Here is a 16,380-nt window from a genome sequence, read left to right as displayed (position 1 = left end):
ACGGGGTTTTATCGGAATAAAACTTGACTTGACTTGACTTGACTTGTCTCTTTCTCTCTCTCTCACTCTCTCTCTGTCTCTGTCTCTCTCTCTCTCTCTCTCTCTCTCTCTCTCTCTCTCTCTCTCTCTCTCTCTCTCTCTAACATAAACACACACACACACACACACACACCATTATCATCAACAACAACAACAACAACAACAACAACAACAACAACAACAACAACAACAACAACAACTGTTGTTGAAGTGACGGACCTATCCCCACAAATGACTGACCTGTGATTAGTCCTGGACTAATGGTTGTGGTGATGGCGATGGTGGTCTGTGCTGGTTGTGGTGTAGATGGTGGTGTCTTCCATGTAGTTGTAAGTGTTGGTGGTGTTGACTGTGGCGGTGGCAAGGCTTCAAAAGGCAATGAAACAACAATGGCATAATTATAGCAAATGATAACAGTCTTCAGCAATCATTAAACCTATTAAAAACCCTTCGACTTCTTCACTTCTGATGTGATAGAACCTGGTATGTAATAACCTTAACTGTGAAATCTATATTACTCCTAGTGTACGTAATATACGTTCCTTACCATTACTGTAAAATCTATATTACTCTTAATGTTAAATGTTTTAAAGGGAAAACAAATTGCCTCAGCAGTTTGGGAAATAAACCCTTATTCGTCAAATTTTCTAATTTCGAATAAAATGTGATAGTAACTAAAGAATGTAGCACACTGTAATCCTAATTTAAGTCTTGATATTTTGTTACATATTACGAAAAAACGAAGCACGTGTTACATTCCCAAAATCTCACCAAAAAACAAAAGTTTCTTGTGAATTGTATCCTACAAACGTGCGCGACCACTCATAAGATAACAATATCGTTCAAACCACACGTGTGTATATATCATGTAAATGAGGTCGTGTCAAACAAGTCTGGCAGGGACCTGCTTTTGCACTGCTTATGAAGCCAGAGTCATGCACCGAGACAAACGTCATTATAGAAACACTGTTGCGCTTGTTGGACGAGTTTTTAGAACTAACACGTCACGCTACACTTTCTAAAGTGACGTTTCTTTACTTTAACGTGAAAGATTACACCAGGCTTTGGAAGAGATCGATGTTCCATGAGAAGCGTCTTCTATTTGGACGCCTTGACTGCGGGACGTTTTCGGTAAAATACAGGTAAGTACAGCATGTAGGATAAATAGAATACTACATGGCTTGCTGTGTTGTACCAGCTTTACACTCGTTGATTTTTCAAATATTGAAAAGCTCGCTTTTGCTCGCAGTTCAATATTTTAAAAAGCAACTCGTGTAAATCGGGAACGACACAGATAACCTGGAGAACAAACAAAGTAGTTTGAACAATACTGATACTCATTCAGATACTTTAGACTTTTCTCATTCATTTCGTTTGTCTCATAACTTTTTTCTTGTTTGTTTACTATAAAGACCATTGGGTCGAAGTTCTTGTGAATGTCTTGTTTTGTCAAAAATTTAATTTTGTATTAACTAATTCCTGTTTTCTTATTCCGGTGTTTGCAACGCAAGCAGAGAATCCGTTTTCGGATTTTTGTTTTATGCAGTATATCCGGTTTTTTGTTTTTTTTAATTTCTGGTTATCCTAAACCAAAATGACAAACAAATTGCGAGTGGGCCAGTCGTAACATTCTGACAAGAAAAAAAACATACTTACTGAAGTTGTAGGACAACTGTTTTGTCTTGATACCAGAGTTCTCGTCGTTTCTCCCCGAGATGACGCATTTATACGTGGCCTCGTCAGAGGCGCTGACGTGTTTCAGACGAAGGAACAGTCTCATACGGCCTTTCTCCGGGTTGTGTTCCGTCATCTCGTTGGCTTTCACCTTAAATCAGAAAAAAGAGCTCCATCAAGTCCGCCCCAGAACGATCATAGTCCTACATTGGATACCCTCTCACTGCAGAGTGCATATTGATGAAGAGCAGGCTCTCCAGACTGCATGTGGATAGACCCGCACGTCTGTGTGTTCAGCTGTCCGCTTGCAAGTCTGAGAACTCTTTATGTACATTGTCAGAGCAGGGGGCCGGGACGCTCAGTGGGTAGAGCACGAGCCTTGTACTCCTAGGGTCAGGGGTTCGAATCCAGGCCAGGATGGACACGATTCAATATAATATGCAGAGACGGTATCCTTGTCCGAACCCCGTGTCACCACTGTGACACGTAAAAGACCTTGATGCAGGTGCAGGTGGGGGAATACACCTAAATACGCACACACCTGGGTAGCGCGACTCTTGTTGATGCTAACTTTCATCTGAGACAAAGCGACCCGAATGTATCAGTAAGACGGGCGCAGTGGCGTGGTGTAAGACCATCGGGAGGTCGTGAGTTCGAATCCCGGTCGCTGCCGCCTGGTGGGTTAAGAGTGGAGATTTGTCCGATCTCCCAGATTAACTTATATGCAGACCTGCTAGTGATTTAACCCCCTTCGTGTGCACACGCAAGCACAAGACCAAGTGCGCACGGAAAAGATCCTGTAATCCATGTCAGAGTTCGGTGGGTTATAGAAACACGAAAATACCAAGCATGCCTCCCCCGAAATCGGCGTATGCTGCCTGAATGGCGGGGTAAAAACAGTCATACACGTAAAAATCCACTCGTGCTGAAAACATGAGTGAACGTGGGAATCTAAGCCCATGAACGAAGAAGAAGAAGAAGAAGAAGTATCAGTAATTAAATGATGAAGTTAATTACATTAAATGAAACAAATTAGAGTCTAAACCAACCTCAACTGACGGCGTGGTTTTTTGAGTCTTGGAGTCAAACAGTATCTTGGTTTCACTCGGCTTCACTCTGATCATCTTCAGTTTCTCTCGGATCTTGAAGTCTGTGGAGTCGGAATCAGACACAGTCCCTTGATAGCACTCACACACCAGCTCTAGCCACGCCTCGGATGCTATGTAGTCGTCTTTAAAATCTGAAACATAATGATGATCTTGTTCAAAGAAAATCTGTTGAAAAGAAAGGATACACGTGAACTGATGTTGGGCGTGGAAAAAACCCGAAACATCCAGATGAGGGTGGAAAAGACCAACCTGGTTTGTGGACCACAGCATTCTGGTTGTGTTGTGTGTGTGTGTGTGTGTGTGTGTGTGTGTGTGTGTGTGTGTGAGTGTGTGTGTGTGCGTGTGTGTGTGTGTGTGTGTGTGTGTGAGTGTGTGTGTGTGTGTGTGTGCGTGTGTGTGTGTGTGTGTGTGTGCGTGTGTGTGTGTGTGTGTGTGTGTGTGTGAGTGTGTGTGTGTGTGTGTGTGAGTGTGTGTGTGTGTGCGTGTGTGTGTGTGTGTGTGTGTGAGTGTGTGTGTGTGAGTGTGTGTGTGTGTGTGTGAGTGTGTGTGTGTGTGTGTGAGTGTGTGTGTGTGTGTGTGTGTGTGTGTGTGTGTGTGTGAGTGTGTGTGAGTGTGTGTGTGTGTGTGTGTGTGCGTGTGTGTGTGTGTGTGTGTGTGTGTGTGAGTGTGTGTGTGTGTGTGTGTGAGTGTGTGTGTGTGTGCGTGTGTGTGTGTGTGTGTGTGTGAGTGTGTGAGTGTGTGTGTGTGAGTGTGTGTGTGTGTGTGTGAGTGTGTGTGTGTGTGTGTGTGTGTGTGTGTGTGTGTGTGTGAGTGTGTGTATGTGTGTGTGAGTGTGTGTGTGTGTGTGTGTGTGTGTGTGTGTGTGTGTGTGTGTGGTGTTTTTCTCTATTTTTCTATTATTCGCATTTTTATCATCTTTAGTGTGTATGTCATAACCAATTTAAATAGAGGTCGATTGCAATGAACAGAAGGCAAGTTTACACATGCAGGAAGAGCAAATTAAGATTATCCAACAAGAATAGTGGGCGGCGTTTGTGCAGGCACACCGCGCACGCACTCAAACAGGCACGCACGTACGTACGCTCTCTCTTTCTCTGTCTCTATGTCTCTCTGTCTCTCTGTCTCTCTCTCTCTCTCTCTCTCTCTCTCTCTCTCTCTCTCTCTCTCTCTCTCTCTCTCTCTCTCTCTCTCTCTCTCTCTCTCTCGTACATGTACATAATAAGAGAGCGCTAATAGAGTGTCGTTGAGGTTAACGTCGTGAAATAATAATAATAATAATAAATGAGCATTTATATAGCGCAACATCATAACTTTACAATTATGCTCTTTGCGCTTGACACATTTAAACTTCAAACACAGATATACAAGCATTTACATCTACATTCATAGTCAGCAACGCTTGACTAAAAGCATACACCATCAAACATACATTACAACAGATTCTTCCACTAATTAAGTAATACAAACATGAATAAAATAGGTAGTAAAAACAAGGAAATACCAGCTGAATACCCTTAATCAAACAGAACATGTTATTAATACTGAAAAACAGCCCTAAATGTGTATACACATTATCACATTATCACTAAAACAACAAATACACTAGTCACTCTCAATCACTCTGAGGTGACAGGGCGCGTATTAGGGTGTTTCAAAACGAGAACTGACCCTGAACCTCAACTCATTTTCCCAATAGTCACCTGCGAGCACTCAAGCGAAACCTCTTGTGTCAGCTGTGTCATCTTGTGTCCGTCTTGTTACAGTCTACCTACGCGAATCCTTGATCAGATGTATGTTTGATTATTATGTTGTTGTTTTACGTCTCTTCAGCAGCTATAGCTATCCGAGTCCGATGCAAGTTTGTTTCCTTTCTTAGTCTACTTGTTTGAAACTATTTACATTTAGGCTTATCGCTGTAGAAAGAAGGTTCTAAATCACACTTTTTTTTCTCAGTTGTTACTTCAAATCTTGTTTAACAAAAATTTCCTTTACAAAATTGACGGGGGGGGGGAGGGAGGAGGGATCTTTGATCAGACGAACACGTGAACCGTAATAAGCTGTGAACCACACAACACAAAAACCATTTGAGTGAACGAATTTAAGGGTCCAGAAAAAAACAATCACAGTTGTGTTTCTTAGAGCATTGAGTGGTACCTGTGAGGTTTATGATCACGGTTAGAGTTAACACAGTGACGATCAAACAAGGCTGCTTATTACCACGTGTGCCTCAAGGTGCTCAGAGTAAGCCTTAATGATATACAATACCGATGCCTGTGCAGCCTGTCGGTGACCTCACGATTTATTTTCTATTGCAGGAATGACGAAGACAGCGAGACAATCTTTATTCTCCGGAAATTCTTTGTCAGTTCCTGGAATACATGCAAGAAAAAATGACCAATTTCTTTTTTAAGAATGTCTCCAATATTTGCATTGAACTTTGTTTCGCTTTGGACGGATTTCATTGTGGAAAGGGGTCGGAAAGAGATGTCTTGGTTTGTGGAGAAAGTGTCGCTTGTCTTTCGGTAAAGGCTTTACGAGACCCACTCTTTTCAAAAAGCTTGGGCTCTAAGTCTTCTTCATCCTCTTCTTTTTCCCTTATGCTTATTTCTGTTTTCTCGTGCCCCATGTCTTTTTTTCTTCCCCCCCCCCCCACCTTTTGTACTACTATACCCCCTCCCCCTTCTGATTGTTTGTTATTGTTGTTTGAAATGAGTAAATGAATTAAGTCCGCCATCATGTTAACTTTTGTTATGTACATACCAGGATTACTTAAAATAAGCATTAAATGCTTGAGTTAGTTATCCTAAAAACCATGTATTGTTTTTGTCATGATCATTAACAGCTATTGTGTTTTCAGCGTAGCAATAGGGTCCGATATTTAGACGAGACAAGTATAATGCCGACGAGTCGAAGACGAGTATGACGTATGGAAGTATGACGCTGCTCGCACATACTTGTTGGTTCGAGCCACTCGTTTGCCTCTTGTTGTCGTAATATCTCCGTCGATGTTCTTGCGTTTTGTCATTGACATGTCCGTTATTTTTCTTTTGGGGACAGTTGGCGACTCGGTGGCCCTTGGCATTGCAATGGAAACACGTTATGTTCTGCCCTTCATTGGATGATGGTGCGGACTCAGTTTGTCCCTTGGCAGGTTGGTTTCCCTGGTTCCCACTCTTCTGGAAAGGTTTCGATGACTTTGACGTCCCCAGGGTCCTTCCATGAGCAATGAGATAACGCTCAGCAGCATCAGTAATGTCCTTCAAACCCCGCAGTTTTTGCTCTTCCAAGCGGGTCGCCAGGTCCTTCGGGCAGGCATTAAGGAACTGCTCCTTCACGATCAAGTCCCGCAGACTCTCGTATGACTGCTCTTCACCTGATAACTCCACCCACTTCTGCAGGTATGACGACAGGCGCTCCACAAACTGGCTCGGTGTCTCTCCAGACAATGGCTGGCATTCGCGGAAGCGTTGACGGTAGCCCCTTTCAGTGAAGTTGTAGCAACGCAACAGAGCTTCCTTCAGTACATCATAGTCTCTGGCGTCATCATTTGAGAGTCTAGTGTAGACCTCAAGTGCTGCCCCAGTCAAATGTGCTCTGAGTTGAATCGCCCAGTCGTCGCGCTGCCATCTAGCACTCTCAGCGAACCTCTCGAATCTTGCAAGGTAGCAGTCGATCTGGTCCTTCCCGTCAGCGAATGCTGGAAGTTTCGGTGCCCTGTGTAACATTTGCTGCTGGTTATCTCTTTGGCGTGGTGCCTCGTGCTCATTTTGAACACGCACCATTTCTGTCTGAAGCTCTAAACGCTTCGTCTCCATTTCTATTTGGAGCTCTAAGCGTTTCAGCTCAATTTGCCTTTCTCTTTCTTCACGCTGCGCTTGTCTTTCTTCACGCTCACTCTGCGCTTGTCTTTCTTCACGCTCACGCTGCGCTTGTCTTTCTTCACGCTGCGCCAGGAGTCGTGTCTGGGACTCGACGAACTCCGTCAACTGCTTGCCTTTTAGTCCCAGTTCAATACCTTTTCCCCAGAACTCAGCCATTCTGGTCTTTACCGGTGCGTTCGTCTGTATTCTTTCACAGCCCCGAACGTAGACGAATGTAGTCTTCTAAAAGAACACAGTCTCTACTGCACCTCCGATGCTTCTCTCGTCGCTGTTCACCTTCGTAGACGCAGGCTGCCACCCTCCTCGTCTAACGTGACGGCGCACTCTGCTCACGATACGTACACGACGTACCCCAGTCGTATTTCGTAGTATTAATGCACTAGCTCCGCGACGAAGTCCGTCTCGTCCAAACGGCAGCTAACCTCTATAATCCCGATACACTCCGGCGTCGCTCACCGTATCGAGCTGCGGCGATTACCAAACTCTTCCCACAGTCACACCGAATCCACGGTTCCGTAGTCTCAATACTGATCCCTCAGGATACACCCGATTGATGGCTACCTCCTGTGACTGTCTTGACGCTGGTCCTTGTTGCTGGAAAACCCTTGGCATTAAACGTAGATCTCCCGGCTTTGGCCCCCAATTGTTACACGACACTTGAGATTGCCACAAATTCTCAAACGTCGTATAGTTGTGTTCTTTTATTCTACGTCGCCCGTCTTCGCAGCAACAGAAAACAACTCGTCAAATTGAGTTCGAGGATTTATTTAGCATTCCATACATACAACTGCACATCGTAGCAGAACTCAAATAGAAGCTTTTTTAACATTCAAATCGCGCTGGCATATATAGTAAATACTCAATCTCGAGAATATTCCAGACCGAACACGATACAACTACATTATACGAGCCGTGCATGGACTAAACTAGCGACATTCTCTTATGACGTACATCAAAAGCGCCGACACACTTAATCCGAACGAACGCCACGAACTCACGACTAAAACAGCATGGTAAACAACTTGTTTTGACAGGACTAGAAAGTTCACCTGCATTCTCGTCCAAGCATAAATATTGTGTTTACAAAATATAATATCGGTACTTTCCCACAAAGTACAAATAAGTCAACTACACACAAAACTGAACCAAAGCTCAGCAACGGTAGCGTTTCCTAACAGCTTGTAGTTCTGGTGCGATTTTTTTCGTGTTTTTTTCTTCTTCTTCTTTTCTGCTTTCTTTTTGTTGTGTGTGTGTGGGTGGTGGTGGTTCAAGCAGTATGTAAGAAATGTTAAGTCCTTTGTACTGGAAACTTGCATTCTCCCAGTAAGGTAATATATTGTACTACGTTGCAAGCCCCTGGAGCAAATTTTTGATTAGTGCTTTTGTGAACAAGAAACAATTGACAAGTGGCTCTATCCCATCTCCCCCCTTTCCCCGTCGCGATATAACCTTCGTGGTTGAAAACGACGTTAAACACCAAATAAAGAAAGAAAGGGGGTGGTGGTTGGGGTGGGCGGAGGGGGTTATGAGTCCGTATAGCGCTATTCCGGACAGATCGGTTGGAAAAATGTAGCATAGCCCTACCACTGACTAGCTGATACGCCTTTCACTTCTATAAAATAAAGCATAGCCCTACCACTGACTAGCTGATACGCCTTTCACTTCTATAAAATAAAGCATAGCCCTACCACTGACTAGCTGATACGCCTTTCACTTCTATAAAATAAAGCATAGCCCTACCACTGACTAGCTGATACGCCTTTCACTTCTATAAAATAAAGCATAGCCCTACCACTGACTAGCTGATACGCCTTTCACTTCTATAAAATAAAGCATAGCCCTACCACTGACTAGCTGATACGCCTTTCACTTCTATAAAATAAAGCATAGCCCTACCACTGACTAGCTGATACGCCTTTCACTTCTATACAATAAAGCATAGCCCTACCACTGACTAGCTGATACGCCTTTCACTTCTATAAAATAAAGCATAGCCCTACCACTGACTAGCTGATACGCCTTTCACTTCTATAAAATAAAGCATAGCCCTACCACTGACTAGCTGATACGCCTTTCACTTCTATAAAATAAAGCATAGCCCTACCACTGACTAGCTGATACGCCTTTCACTTCTATAAAATAAAGCATAGCCCTACCACTGACTAGCTGATACGCCTTTCACTTCTATAAAATAAAGCATAGCCCTACCACTGACTAGCTGATACGCCTTTCACTTCTATAAAATAAAGCATAGCCCTACCACTGACTAGCTGATACGCCTTTCACTTCTATAAAATAAAGCATAGCCCTACCACTGACTAGCTGATACGCCTTTCACTTCTATAAAATAAAGCATAGCCCTACCACTGACTAGCTGATACGCCTTTCACTTCTATAAAATAAAGCATAGCCCTACCACTGACTAGCTGATACGCCTTTCACTTCTATAAAATAAAGCATAGCCCTACCACTGACTAGCTGATACGCCTTTCACTTCTATAAAATAAAGCATAGCCCTACCACTGACTAGCTGATACGCCTTTCACTTCTATAAAATAAAGCATAGCCCTACCACTGACTAGCTGATACGCCTTTCACTTCTATAAAATAAAGCATAGCCCTACCACTGACTAGCTGATACGCCTTTCACTTCTATAAAATAAAGCATAGCCCTACCACTGACTAGCTGATACGCCTTTCACTTCTATAAAATAAAGCATAGCCCTACCACTGACTAGCTGATACGCCTTTCACTTCTATAAAATAAAGCATAGCCCTACCACTGACTAGCTGATACGCCTTTCACTTCTATAAAATAAAGCATAGCCCTACCACTGACTAGCTGATACGCCTTTCACTTCTATAAAATAAAGCATAGCCCTACCACTGACTAGCTGATACGCCTTTCACTTCTATAAAATAAAGCATAGCCCTACCACTGACTAGCTGATACGCCTTTCACTTCTATAAAATAAAGCACTGGTTCTTGGTATTTCAGATTACTCACGGTCCTGAATGTAAAGGTTTTATACAGAAAAGGGTGAGTGGTTGTGAGTGTTCTCTATTCAACAAGACTCTATTGACTTCTTTACCTCACTGCTTCAGTTATGCTGCATGTGAATCAACCGTTTATCCCCGTTGTGTTGTGTATAATATAATATTAGATTCAAAGCCTTATAGAAGTAAAATAGAAACCTTGTGAAACCGTACCGGGAACTATTTCCTGGCGAAGTATTCACAAAGTTACACAATCTGAAACTCTCCATAGCACAACAGGTGATTCATGGAAATACATAATATGATACCGATTTCCTGTCTACAGATCACCCTCTGTACTATGGGGGTGCAATGTTGGCTTTTGAAAAGTGCTGCATTGCCTTGTTTCCTGCTGTTTATTGTTACTTTATAACATCAGTGTGCACTGTGTGTTTCCTGGTACTGCACGCTGTTGTGCTGAATGACCTGCTGACAGTTACACTACAAGTCCCTGCGGTTGCTTGCACTCGACTGCGCTTGTGCACACGCATGCATACACATGCACACAAGTGCACGCACCTACACATGCACACCCGTACGCACGCACGCACACAAGCACGTAAGACAAACAAATAAACACACACACACACACACACACACACACACACACACACACACACACATCCATGCACACACACACACCCATTTTCACACACACACACACACACACACACACACACACACACACACACACACGTACACTCACAAACACACATCCACACGCACTATCACATGCGACAAAACAAATAAACCCAAATGCACTACTACGCAGAAAGATTAGAACGTATGAAGTCACATTTGCACAGCAATTGCTCACGCCACATAGGCACACACAGGTGCTCAAACAAATGAACGCAGGCTTTACTTGTATTGAGAGAGAACGCGTGTGTGTGTGTGTGTGTGTGTGTGTGTGTGTGTGTGTGTGTACGTGTGTGTGTGTGTGTGTGTGTGTGTGTGTGTGTGCCACGGTGTGTGTGTGTGTGTGTGTTCGTGTGTGTGCCGATGTGTGTGTGTTCATGTTCATTACTTTATTGTCCCATCGCTGGGAAATTCGGGTCGCTTCCTCCCAGTGGAAAGCTAGCAGCAACGGAGTCGCGCTACCCAGGTGTCTGCGTGTTTAGGTGTATTCAGCCACCTGCACTTATGGCAGAATGACCAAGGTCTTTTACGTGCCATTGTGATGACACGGGGGTGGGACATGGCTTCCGTCTCTGGGTCTGCACATAAAGTTGACCCGTGTCCGTCCCGGCCCGAATTCGAACCTGCGACCTTCCGATCACAAGTCCAGTGCTCTACCAACTGAGCTACCGGGCCCCCGTGTGTGTGTGTGTGTGTGGTTTTGTGAGTGTGTGTGTGCATGACTGACTGATTTTTCTCTCTGTCTCTGTCTCTGTATATTTCTCTGTCTCACACACACACACACGCACACCCACTCACATATATATATATACACACACACACACACACACACACACACACACACACATACACATACACACACACACACACACACACACACACACACACACACACACACACATTGTTAGAGCCTTTTTTTAATTGATTTCGATAACCTGTCAATGAAGCTTGCAAAAAACGAGATCATAAAAAGCCTGCGCTGTTTATTATACGGGTTTATGATGGTCTTTAATTGTATTTTGAACGAATGCGCCTGTGACCTTGAAACTTGAAAAATCGAAATCAAAAAGTGGTGGTGTGTCTGTAATATAACCTTTCTTGATATTATTCTTGTGGCCTTAAACATGTTTTATGAGATTGCAGAATCTTCGTATGTCGTCAACATTTAGTGTTTATGTTTGTTTCTTTGTTTCTTTGTTTGTGTGTGTGTTCGTTCGTTTGTTTGCTTGTTTTATTTTTTTATTTTTTTATTTATTGCACTTCAGAGACTTCGACGCAACTGTGTCTCCTGCCTAGCCTACTGCTTGGCTCGTTGAACCAGAAATGACTACTTGTTTGTTTGAACCGATAGATCAGGTTAAGACAGGCTCCGGTGGGGTTGTTATCTGTTCAAAGTATTTCCCTGAGAGTTAGTTAATATTGCACTGTCAATTTATTATCTTACTGATAAAAGATATGCGTGCAAGGACTGCAACAACACAAGAATCTACACAAGAGCATTCCGAAAATGTCCCGACTACGACTCGCACACAGTATAATTATATGCGTGAAAATGAAAATGAAAACAGTCACCCCCTTGACCTGTGTGCGATCATTACCTACCTATCTTGCACACACTCTGAACTTTCCCAACTTTCACAGCCGCATACAACAGCAAAAATCAACAAAAGCGAAAAACTTACCACAAACGGCCTGCACGCGTCCAGTTTCCATGGAGATGACAGCGAGAGCCAAGTAAACCAAGACAACAACAGCTGGGCTGACCGAATCAAACAATCGCACCCCAGCTGGACGAGTCTTGCCCCCGTCGCCCGCCATTTAAAAAAATGTCGTCTGCTTAGCTGTGAGCGGTGAAAGGTGTATGTATGCCTGTGTGGTTTTGCGGTCTACGTGTGGCAGGCGGTTGTCCCACTTTACCTATCTCTCTAAGGCGGTGGCGTCATTTCTCATGGGGACACTCGGACGGACTTTTTGCAGTGTAGGGCTGTTACGGAGCAGACAGCTCCGGCTGAGCGGCACCGCCTATCGTGTCAGTCACAAGCGGATCGTCATACGTTTAGATAATAATTATACGTGTGTTTCAGTATAATATGTCGTGCTTACAAGCTCACTTTAAAACTGCATGGTCAAAATGACGAAGAATCCAATCATGAATTACTGCCAACCATAGGCTTGTTGTTGTTTACTTAGCCTATGTAAATGTCATTCAGTGTTACTTTGATGATTTTGCAAATGTTAAAACCAAGAAGAAAATGAAACTGTGTCACTCATTTTGTGTCAAATGTAGTCCTAATATTAAGCATTCCTTCTTTGCTTGAGTTTGGTTCTGAATCTGTCGCTCTCTCCAACTTGGGCAAAGAAGAGTGAAACCATGAATATGCATGTTCAGCACGATGGCTCATTGTGTACTCATATTTTTGTTTAGAAGACTTCAGTAGTTAATATTCATGAGATGAGGTGATTGATATGCTGCAGGGAGGTCACGTATGTATTTTGACTGACAGACAATAAGAAACAGATCGGACGAATCCGTATCTTAGTCGGCTGCTTTGGCAGTTTCAATTCGACAAAAATGTTCCATCAGGTTCCAACTGAGAACGCACTTATTTACAAGTAGCTTCTTCCGATTTATTGATTGATTAATATGGACAAGAGGCATCCGACAAGAATTGATTGAGTGATTGAGTAATTGATTGATTGATTGATCCGGACACTTGTCATGTTTCAAGAAAGCCTCAGTGTATGAAAGAAGTATGTTTCGTAACGTCTCTACGTTAGGAACAGTTCTGAGGAACTGCTTTCCCAGGTATAATAAGCCTACTTGATCGGTGCAGTGTTGAAGGTCAATGCAGAGGGACTTCCCCAACAAACTAAAAGTAGCGTCTGCAAGCTGAGTTTGTGGGGGTGGGAGCCAAAAAAGAAATGCACAAACAAAGAGACGCACGCACGCACACACACACAAAGAGACGCCAACACACACACACAAAGAGACGCACGCACACACACACACACACACACACACACACACACACACATACACACACACACACACATGTACGTAGACATACACTCACATACACATACACACACACCCCCCACACACACACACACACACACATAAACGTACTACACACAAGTATCGGCTGTACAAGTTCCTTTGCCGGCCTCAGGAGGGAATTTTCCGAAAAGCTAAAAATAACTGTTTGTGTCACAGGGTGTGAAGCTCTCAACTCTCAAGTTCCCCCTCAACCCCCTCCTTCCACTCACACCCCTCCCCCCCCCCCTCCCTCCCAAAACATACACACAAGTACATTCATGAGTCATTTCCTCATACAACATTGTTTTGTAACCTTCATGTCAAACCGTTTCCGTCTTGAAATGCCTTCAAAACCGCAGTTGTGAACTGTCGACTGAACTAAATTTGTTCATTCAAACATTGTGCTTTCAAAGCAGTAGGGGAGACCGGGGCTAGTCCGCCTACTTTTATGCTTTTGGTAGGATAACTGGCGAGTTTGATGAACTAGAAGACTGATTTTTTTATTTTACATCAAGACAAATGTGTAGCTGATATCAATGTGCAGACAGTTTTTATGTGCGCATGAACATTTTGTTGCACATACTGCTTTAAGTAGACCTACCCTAACGTAGGCGAACTTGCCCCAAGTCGGGGTAAGTCCGCCTACAGGGTGGGGCAAGTCCGCCGCTCTTATCCCATAGTAGGTACACTGAAGACTAGTAGTGGGCAAGCTTTATACACACACGCACGCACGCACACACAGTCAGTCAAACAAGCACCCGATCAGTGGGAAAGCTTTTTTAATTCCCTTCAATATTTAGGTTCAAAAATGCCAATGACAAAATACAAAAGAATGTCGAAAGAATGTAACACAAATCGGCGTCAGTCTTTTTTAGACATGAATCTGCAATCTTTACCATCGCGAATAGATGGAGTCACCATCAGAGTCACAGTTATGGCAGATGTAAACTGGACTGTTTCCCACACCTGCACATTCTTCATGGCGAACTTGCCCCATGACAAATAGGCAGACTTGCCCCCGCACGGGCTGGCAACTCCAGTGCCAGATAGCGAGCACAACGTGGGAAGGAAGAAGCAAAACTTTCGTCAGAACTCGACCTTAATTAACGCACTTTCACTCGACACCAAGACTAAGTATTTGTTCTCAGAGGTAATGCATCAAAACCTAAGTCAACTCCTATGCATTCATGTTACAAAAATGAAGACCTGTACTCACGATATATGGGCGCGCAACCTCTGAACTTCTGCAGGATATGGCGGGAAGAAGGGACACCACTCTCACATGGTGTGAATGACTAAAAGGTGGCAAACGTAAGAATAAACAGACAAAGACGGATGTGCCCCGGGGGCGGACTAGCCCCGGTCTCCCCTACTTATCAAACAAATGCAGTACGTATCTAATATGAAAACGTGCCTGTATGTGCCTGCGTGTTTTGGCAGGACGGTTGTGTTTTTTTATGGCTGATACACGTTGTCGGGTCAAGGTCGGGTCAAGGTACAGTGCAAAAAGTCGGAATGATTGATATCGCATGAAGAGTTCTACCAGAGGTCGGTTACAAATAACTAAAGACAAGACTTAACATGCGAGAAATGCAAAGATTATCGAACAAGTCGCGTAAGGCGATAATACAATATTTAGTCAAGTAGCTGTCGAACTCACAGAATGAAACTGAACGCAATGCCATTTTTCAGCAAGACCGTATACTCGTAGCATCGTCAGTCCACCGCTCATGGCAAAGGCAGTGAAATTGACAAGAAGAGCGGGGTAGTAGTTGCGCTAAGAAGGATAGCACGCTTTTCTGTACCTCTCTTTGTTTTAACTTTCTGAGCGTGTTTTTAATCCAAACATATCATATCTATATGTTTTTGGAATCAGGAACCGACAAGGAATAAGATGAAAGTGTTTTTAAATTGATTTGGACAATTTAATTTTGATAATAATTTTTATATATTTAATTTTCAGAGCTTGTTTTTAATCCGAATATAACATATTTATATGTTTTTGGAATCAGCAAATGATGGAGAATAAGATAAACGTAAATTTGGATCGTTTTATAAAATTTTTTTTTTTACAATTTTCAGATTTTTAATGACCAAAGTCATTAATTAATTTTTAAGCCACCAAGCTGAAATGCAATACCGAAGTCCGGGCTTCGTCGAAGATTACTTGACTAAAATTTCAACCAATCTGGTTGAAAAATGAGGGCGTGACAGTGCCGCCTCAACTTTCACGAAAAGCCGGATATGACGTCATCAAAGACATTTATCAAAAAAATTAAAAAAAAATTCGGGGATTTCATACCCAGGAACTCTCATGTCAAATTTCATAAAGATCGGCCCAGTAGTATAGTCTGAATCGCTCTACACACACTCACAGACACACACACACACACGCACACACGCACACACGCACATACACCACGACCCTCGTTTCGATTCCCCCTCGATGTTAAAATATTTAGTCAAAACTTGACTAAATATAATAAAAGAAGTGGACAGTGGCGCTGTCTCTGCCTCGATCTGCCTGGCTCTCCCTCTCTCTCTCTGTCTCAAACACACACACACACACACACACACACACACACACACACACACACACACACGTACACACACACACACTCACACACACACACACGCGCGCGCGCACGCACGCACACATACGCGCACATTCGCACACACACACACACACACCCACTCACACACACACACACACACACACTCACACACGCGCGCGCGCACACACACACACACACAAACGCACACACACTCACACACGCGCGCGCACACACACACACACATACACACACACACACACACACTGACTATTGTATCACTGTTCTTTCCCCAACCGCACCCCTACCACCACCCGCGCACAATCACAGAGCAAACATGCTCGCGCAACGCATCATTTCCTGAAAGTCCGGGTAGCTCAGTATTTCACACGTATGAATAGATTTCCCTTTAA

At 43.5% G+C, this 16,380-nt stretch overlaps 2 protein-coding genes across 4 annotated transcripts in view; one reads left to right on the top strand and one right to left on the bottom strand.

Annotated features, from left to right (window-relative positions):
- LOC138970626 (serine/arginine repetitive matrix protein 1-like) overlaps positions 1 to 12,246 on the bottom strand; it is a 22,389-nt gene extending 10,143 nt beyond the window's left edge. For 2 of the 3 annotated variants that reach the window (XM_070343095.1, XM_070343097.1), the window contains exons 1-3: positions 2,763 to 3,419; positions 1,696 to 1,864; positions 280 to 405 (exon numbers count right to left, since the gene is read on the bottom strand). In XM_070343095.1, the coding sequence (XP_070199196.1) occupies positions 280 to 405; positions 1,696 to 1,864; positions 2,763 to 3,092 (625 nt within the window). In that variant the 5' untranslated portion in view covers positions 3,093 to 3,419. Of the gene's footprint in view, positions 1 to 279; positions 406 to 1,695; positions 1,865 to 2,762; positions 3,420 to 12,060 lie in introns of those variants that run through there. The other variant, XM_070343096.1, reaches the window with a different exon arrangement.
- The window catches only part of LOC138972052 (uncharacterized), a 542,426-nt gene that overhangs the window by 354,443 nt on the left and 171,603 nt on the right, over positions 1 to 16,380 (top strand). The gene's annotated exons all lie outside the window — the stretch shown is intronic.

This window comes from Littorina saxatilis, linkage group LG7 (assembly GCF_037325665.1).
Source record: "Littorina saxatilis isolate snail1 linkage group LG7, US_GU_Lsax_2.0, whole genome shotgun sequence".
Lineage (NCBI taxonomy): Eukaryota > Metazoa > Mollusca > Gastropoda > Littorinimorpha > Littorinidae > Littorina > Littorina saxatilis.
This window is presented reverse-complemented; position numbering and strand designations above follow the sequence as displayed.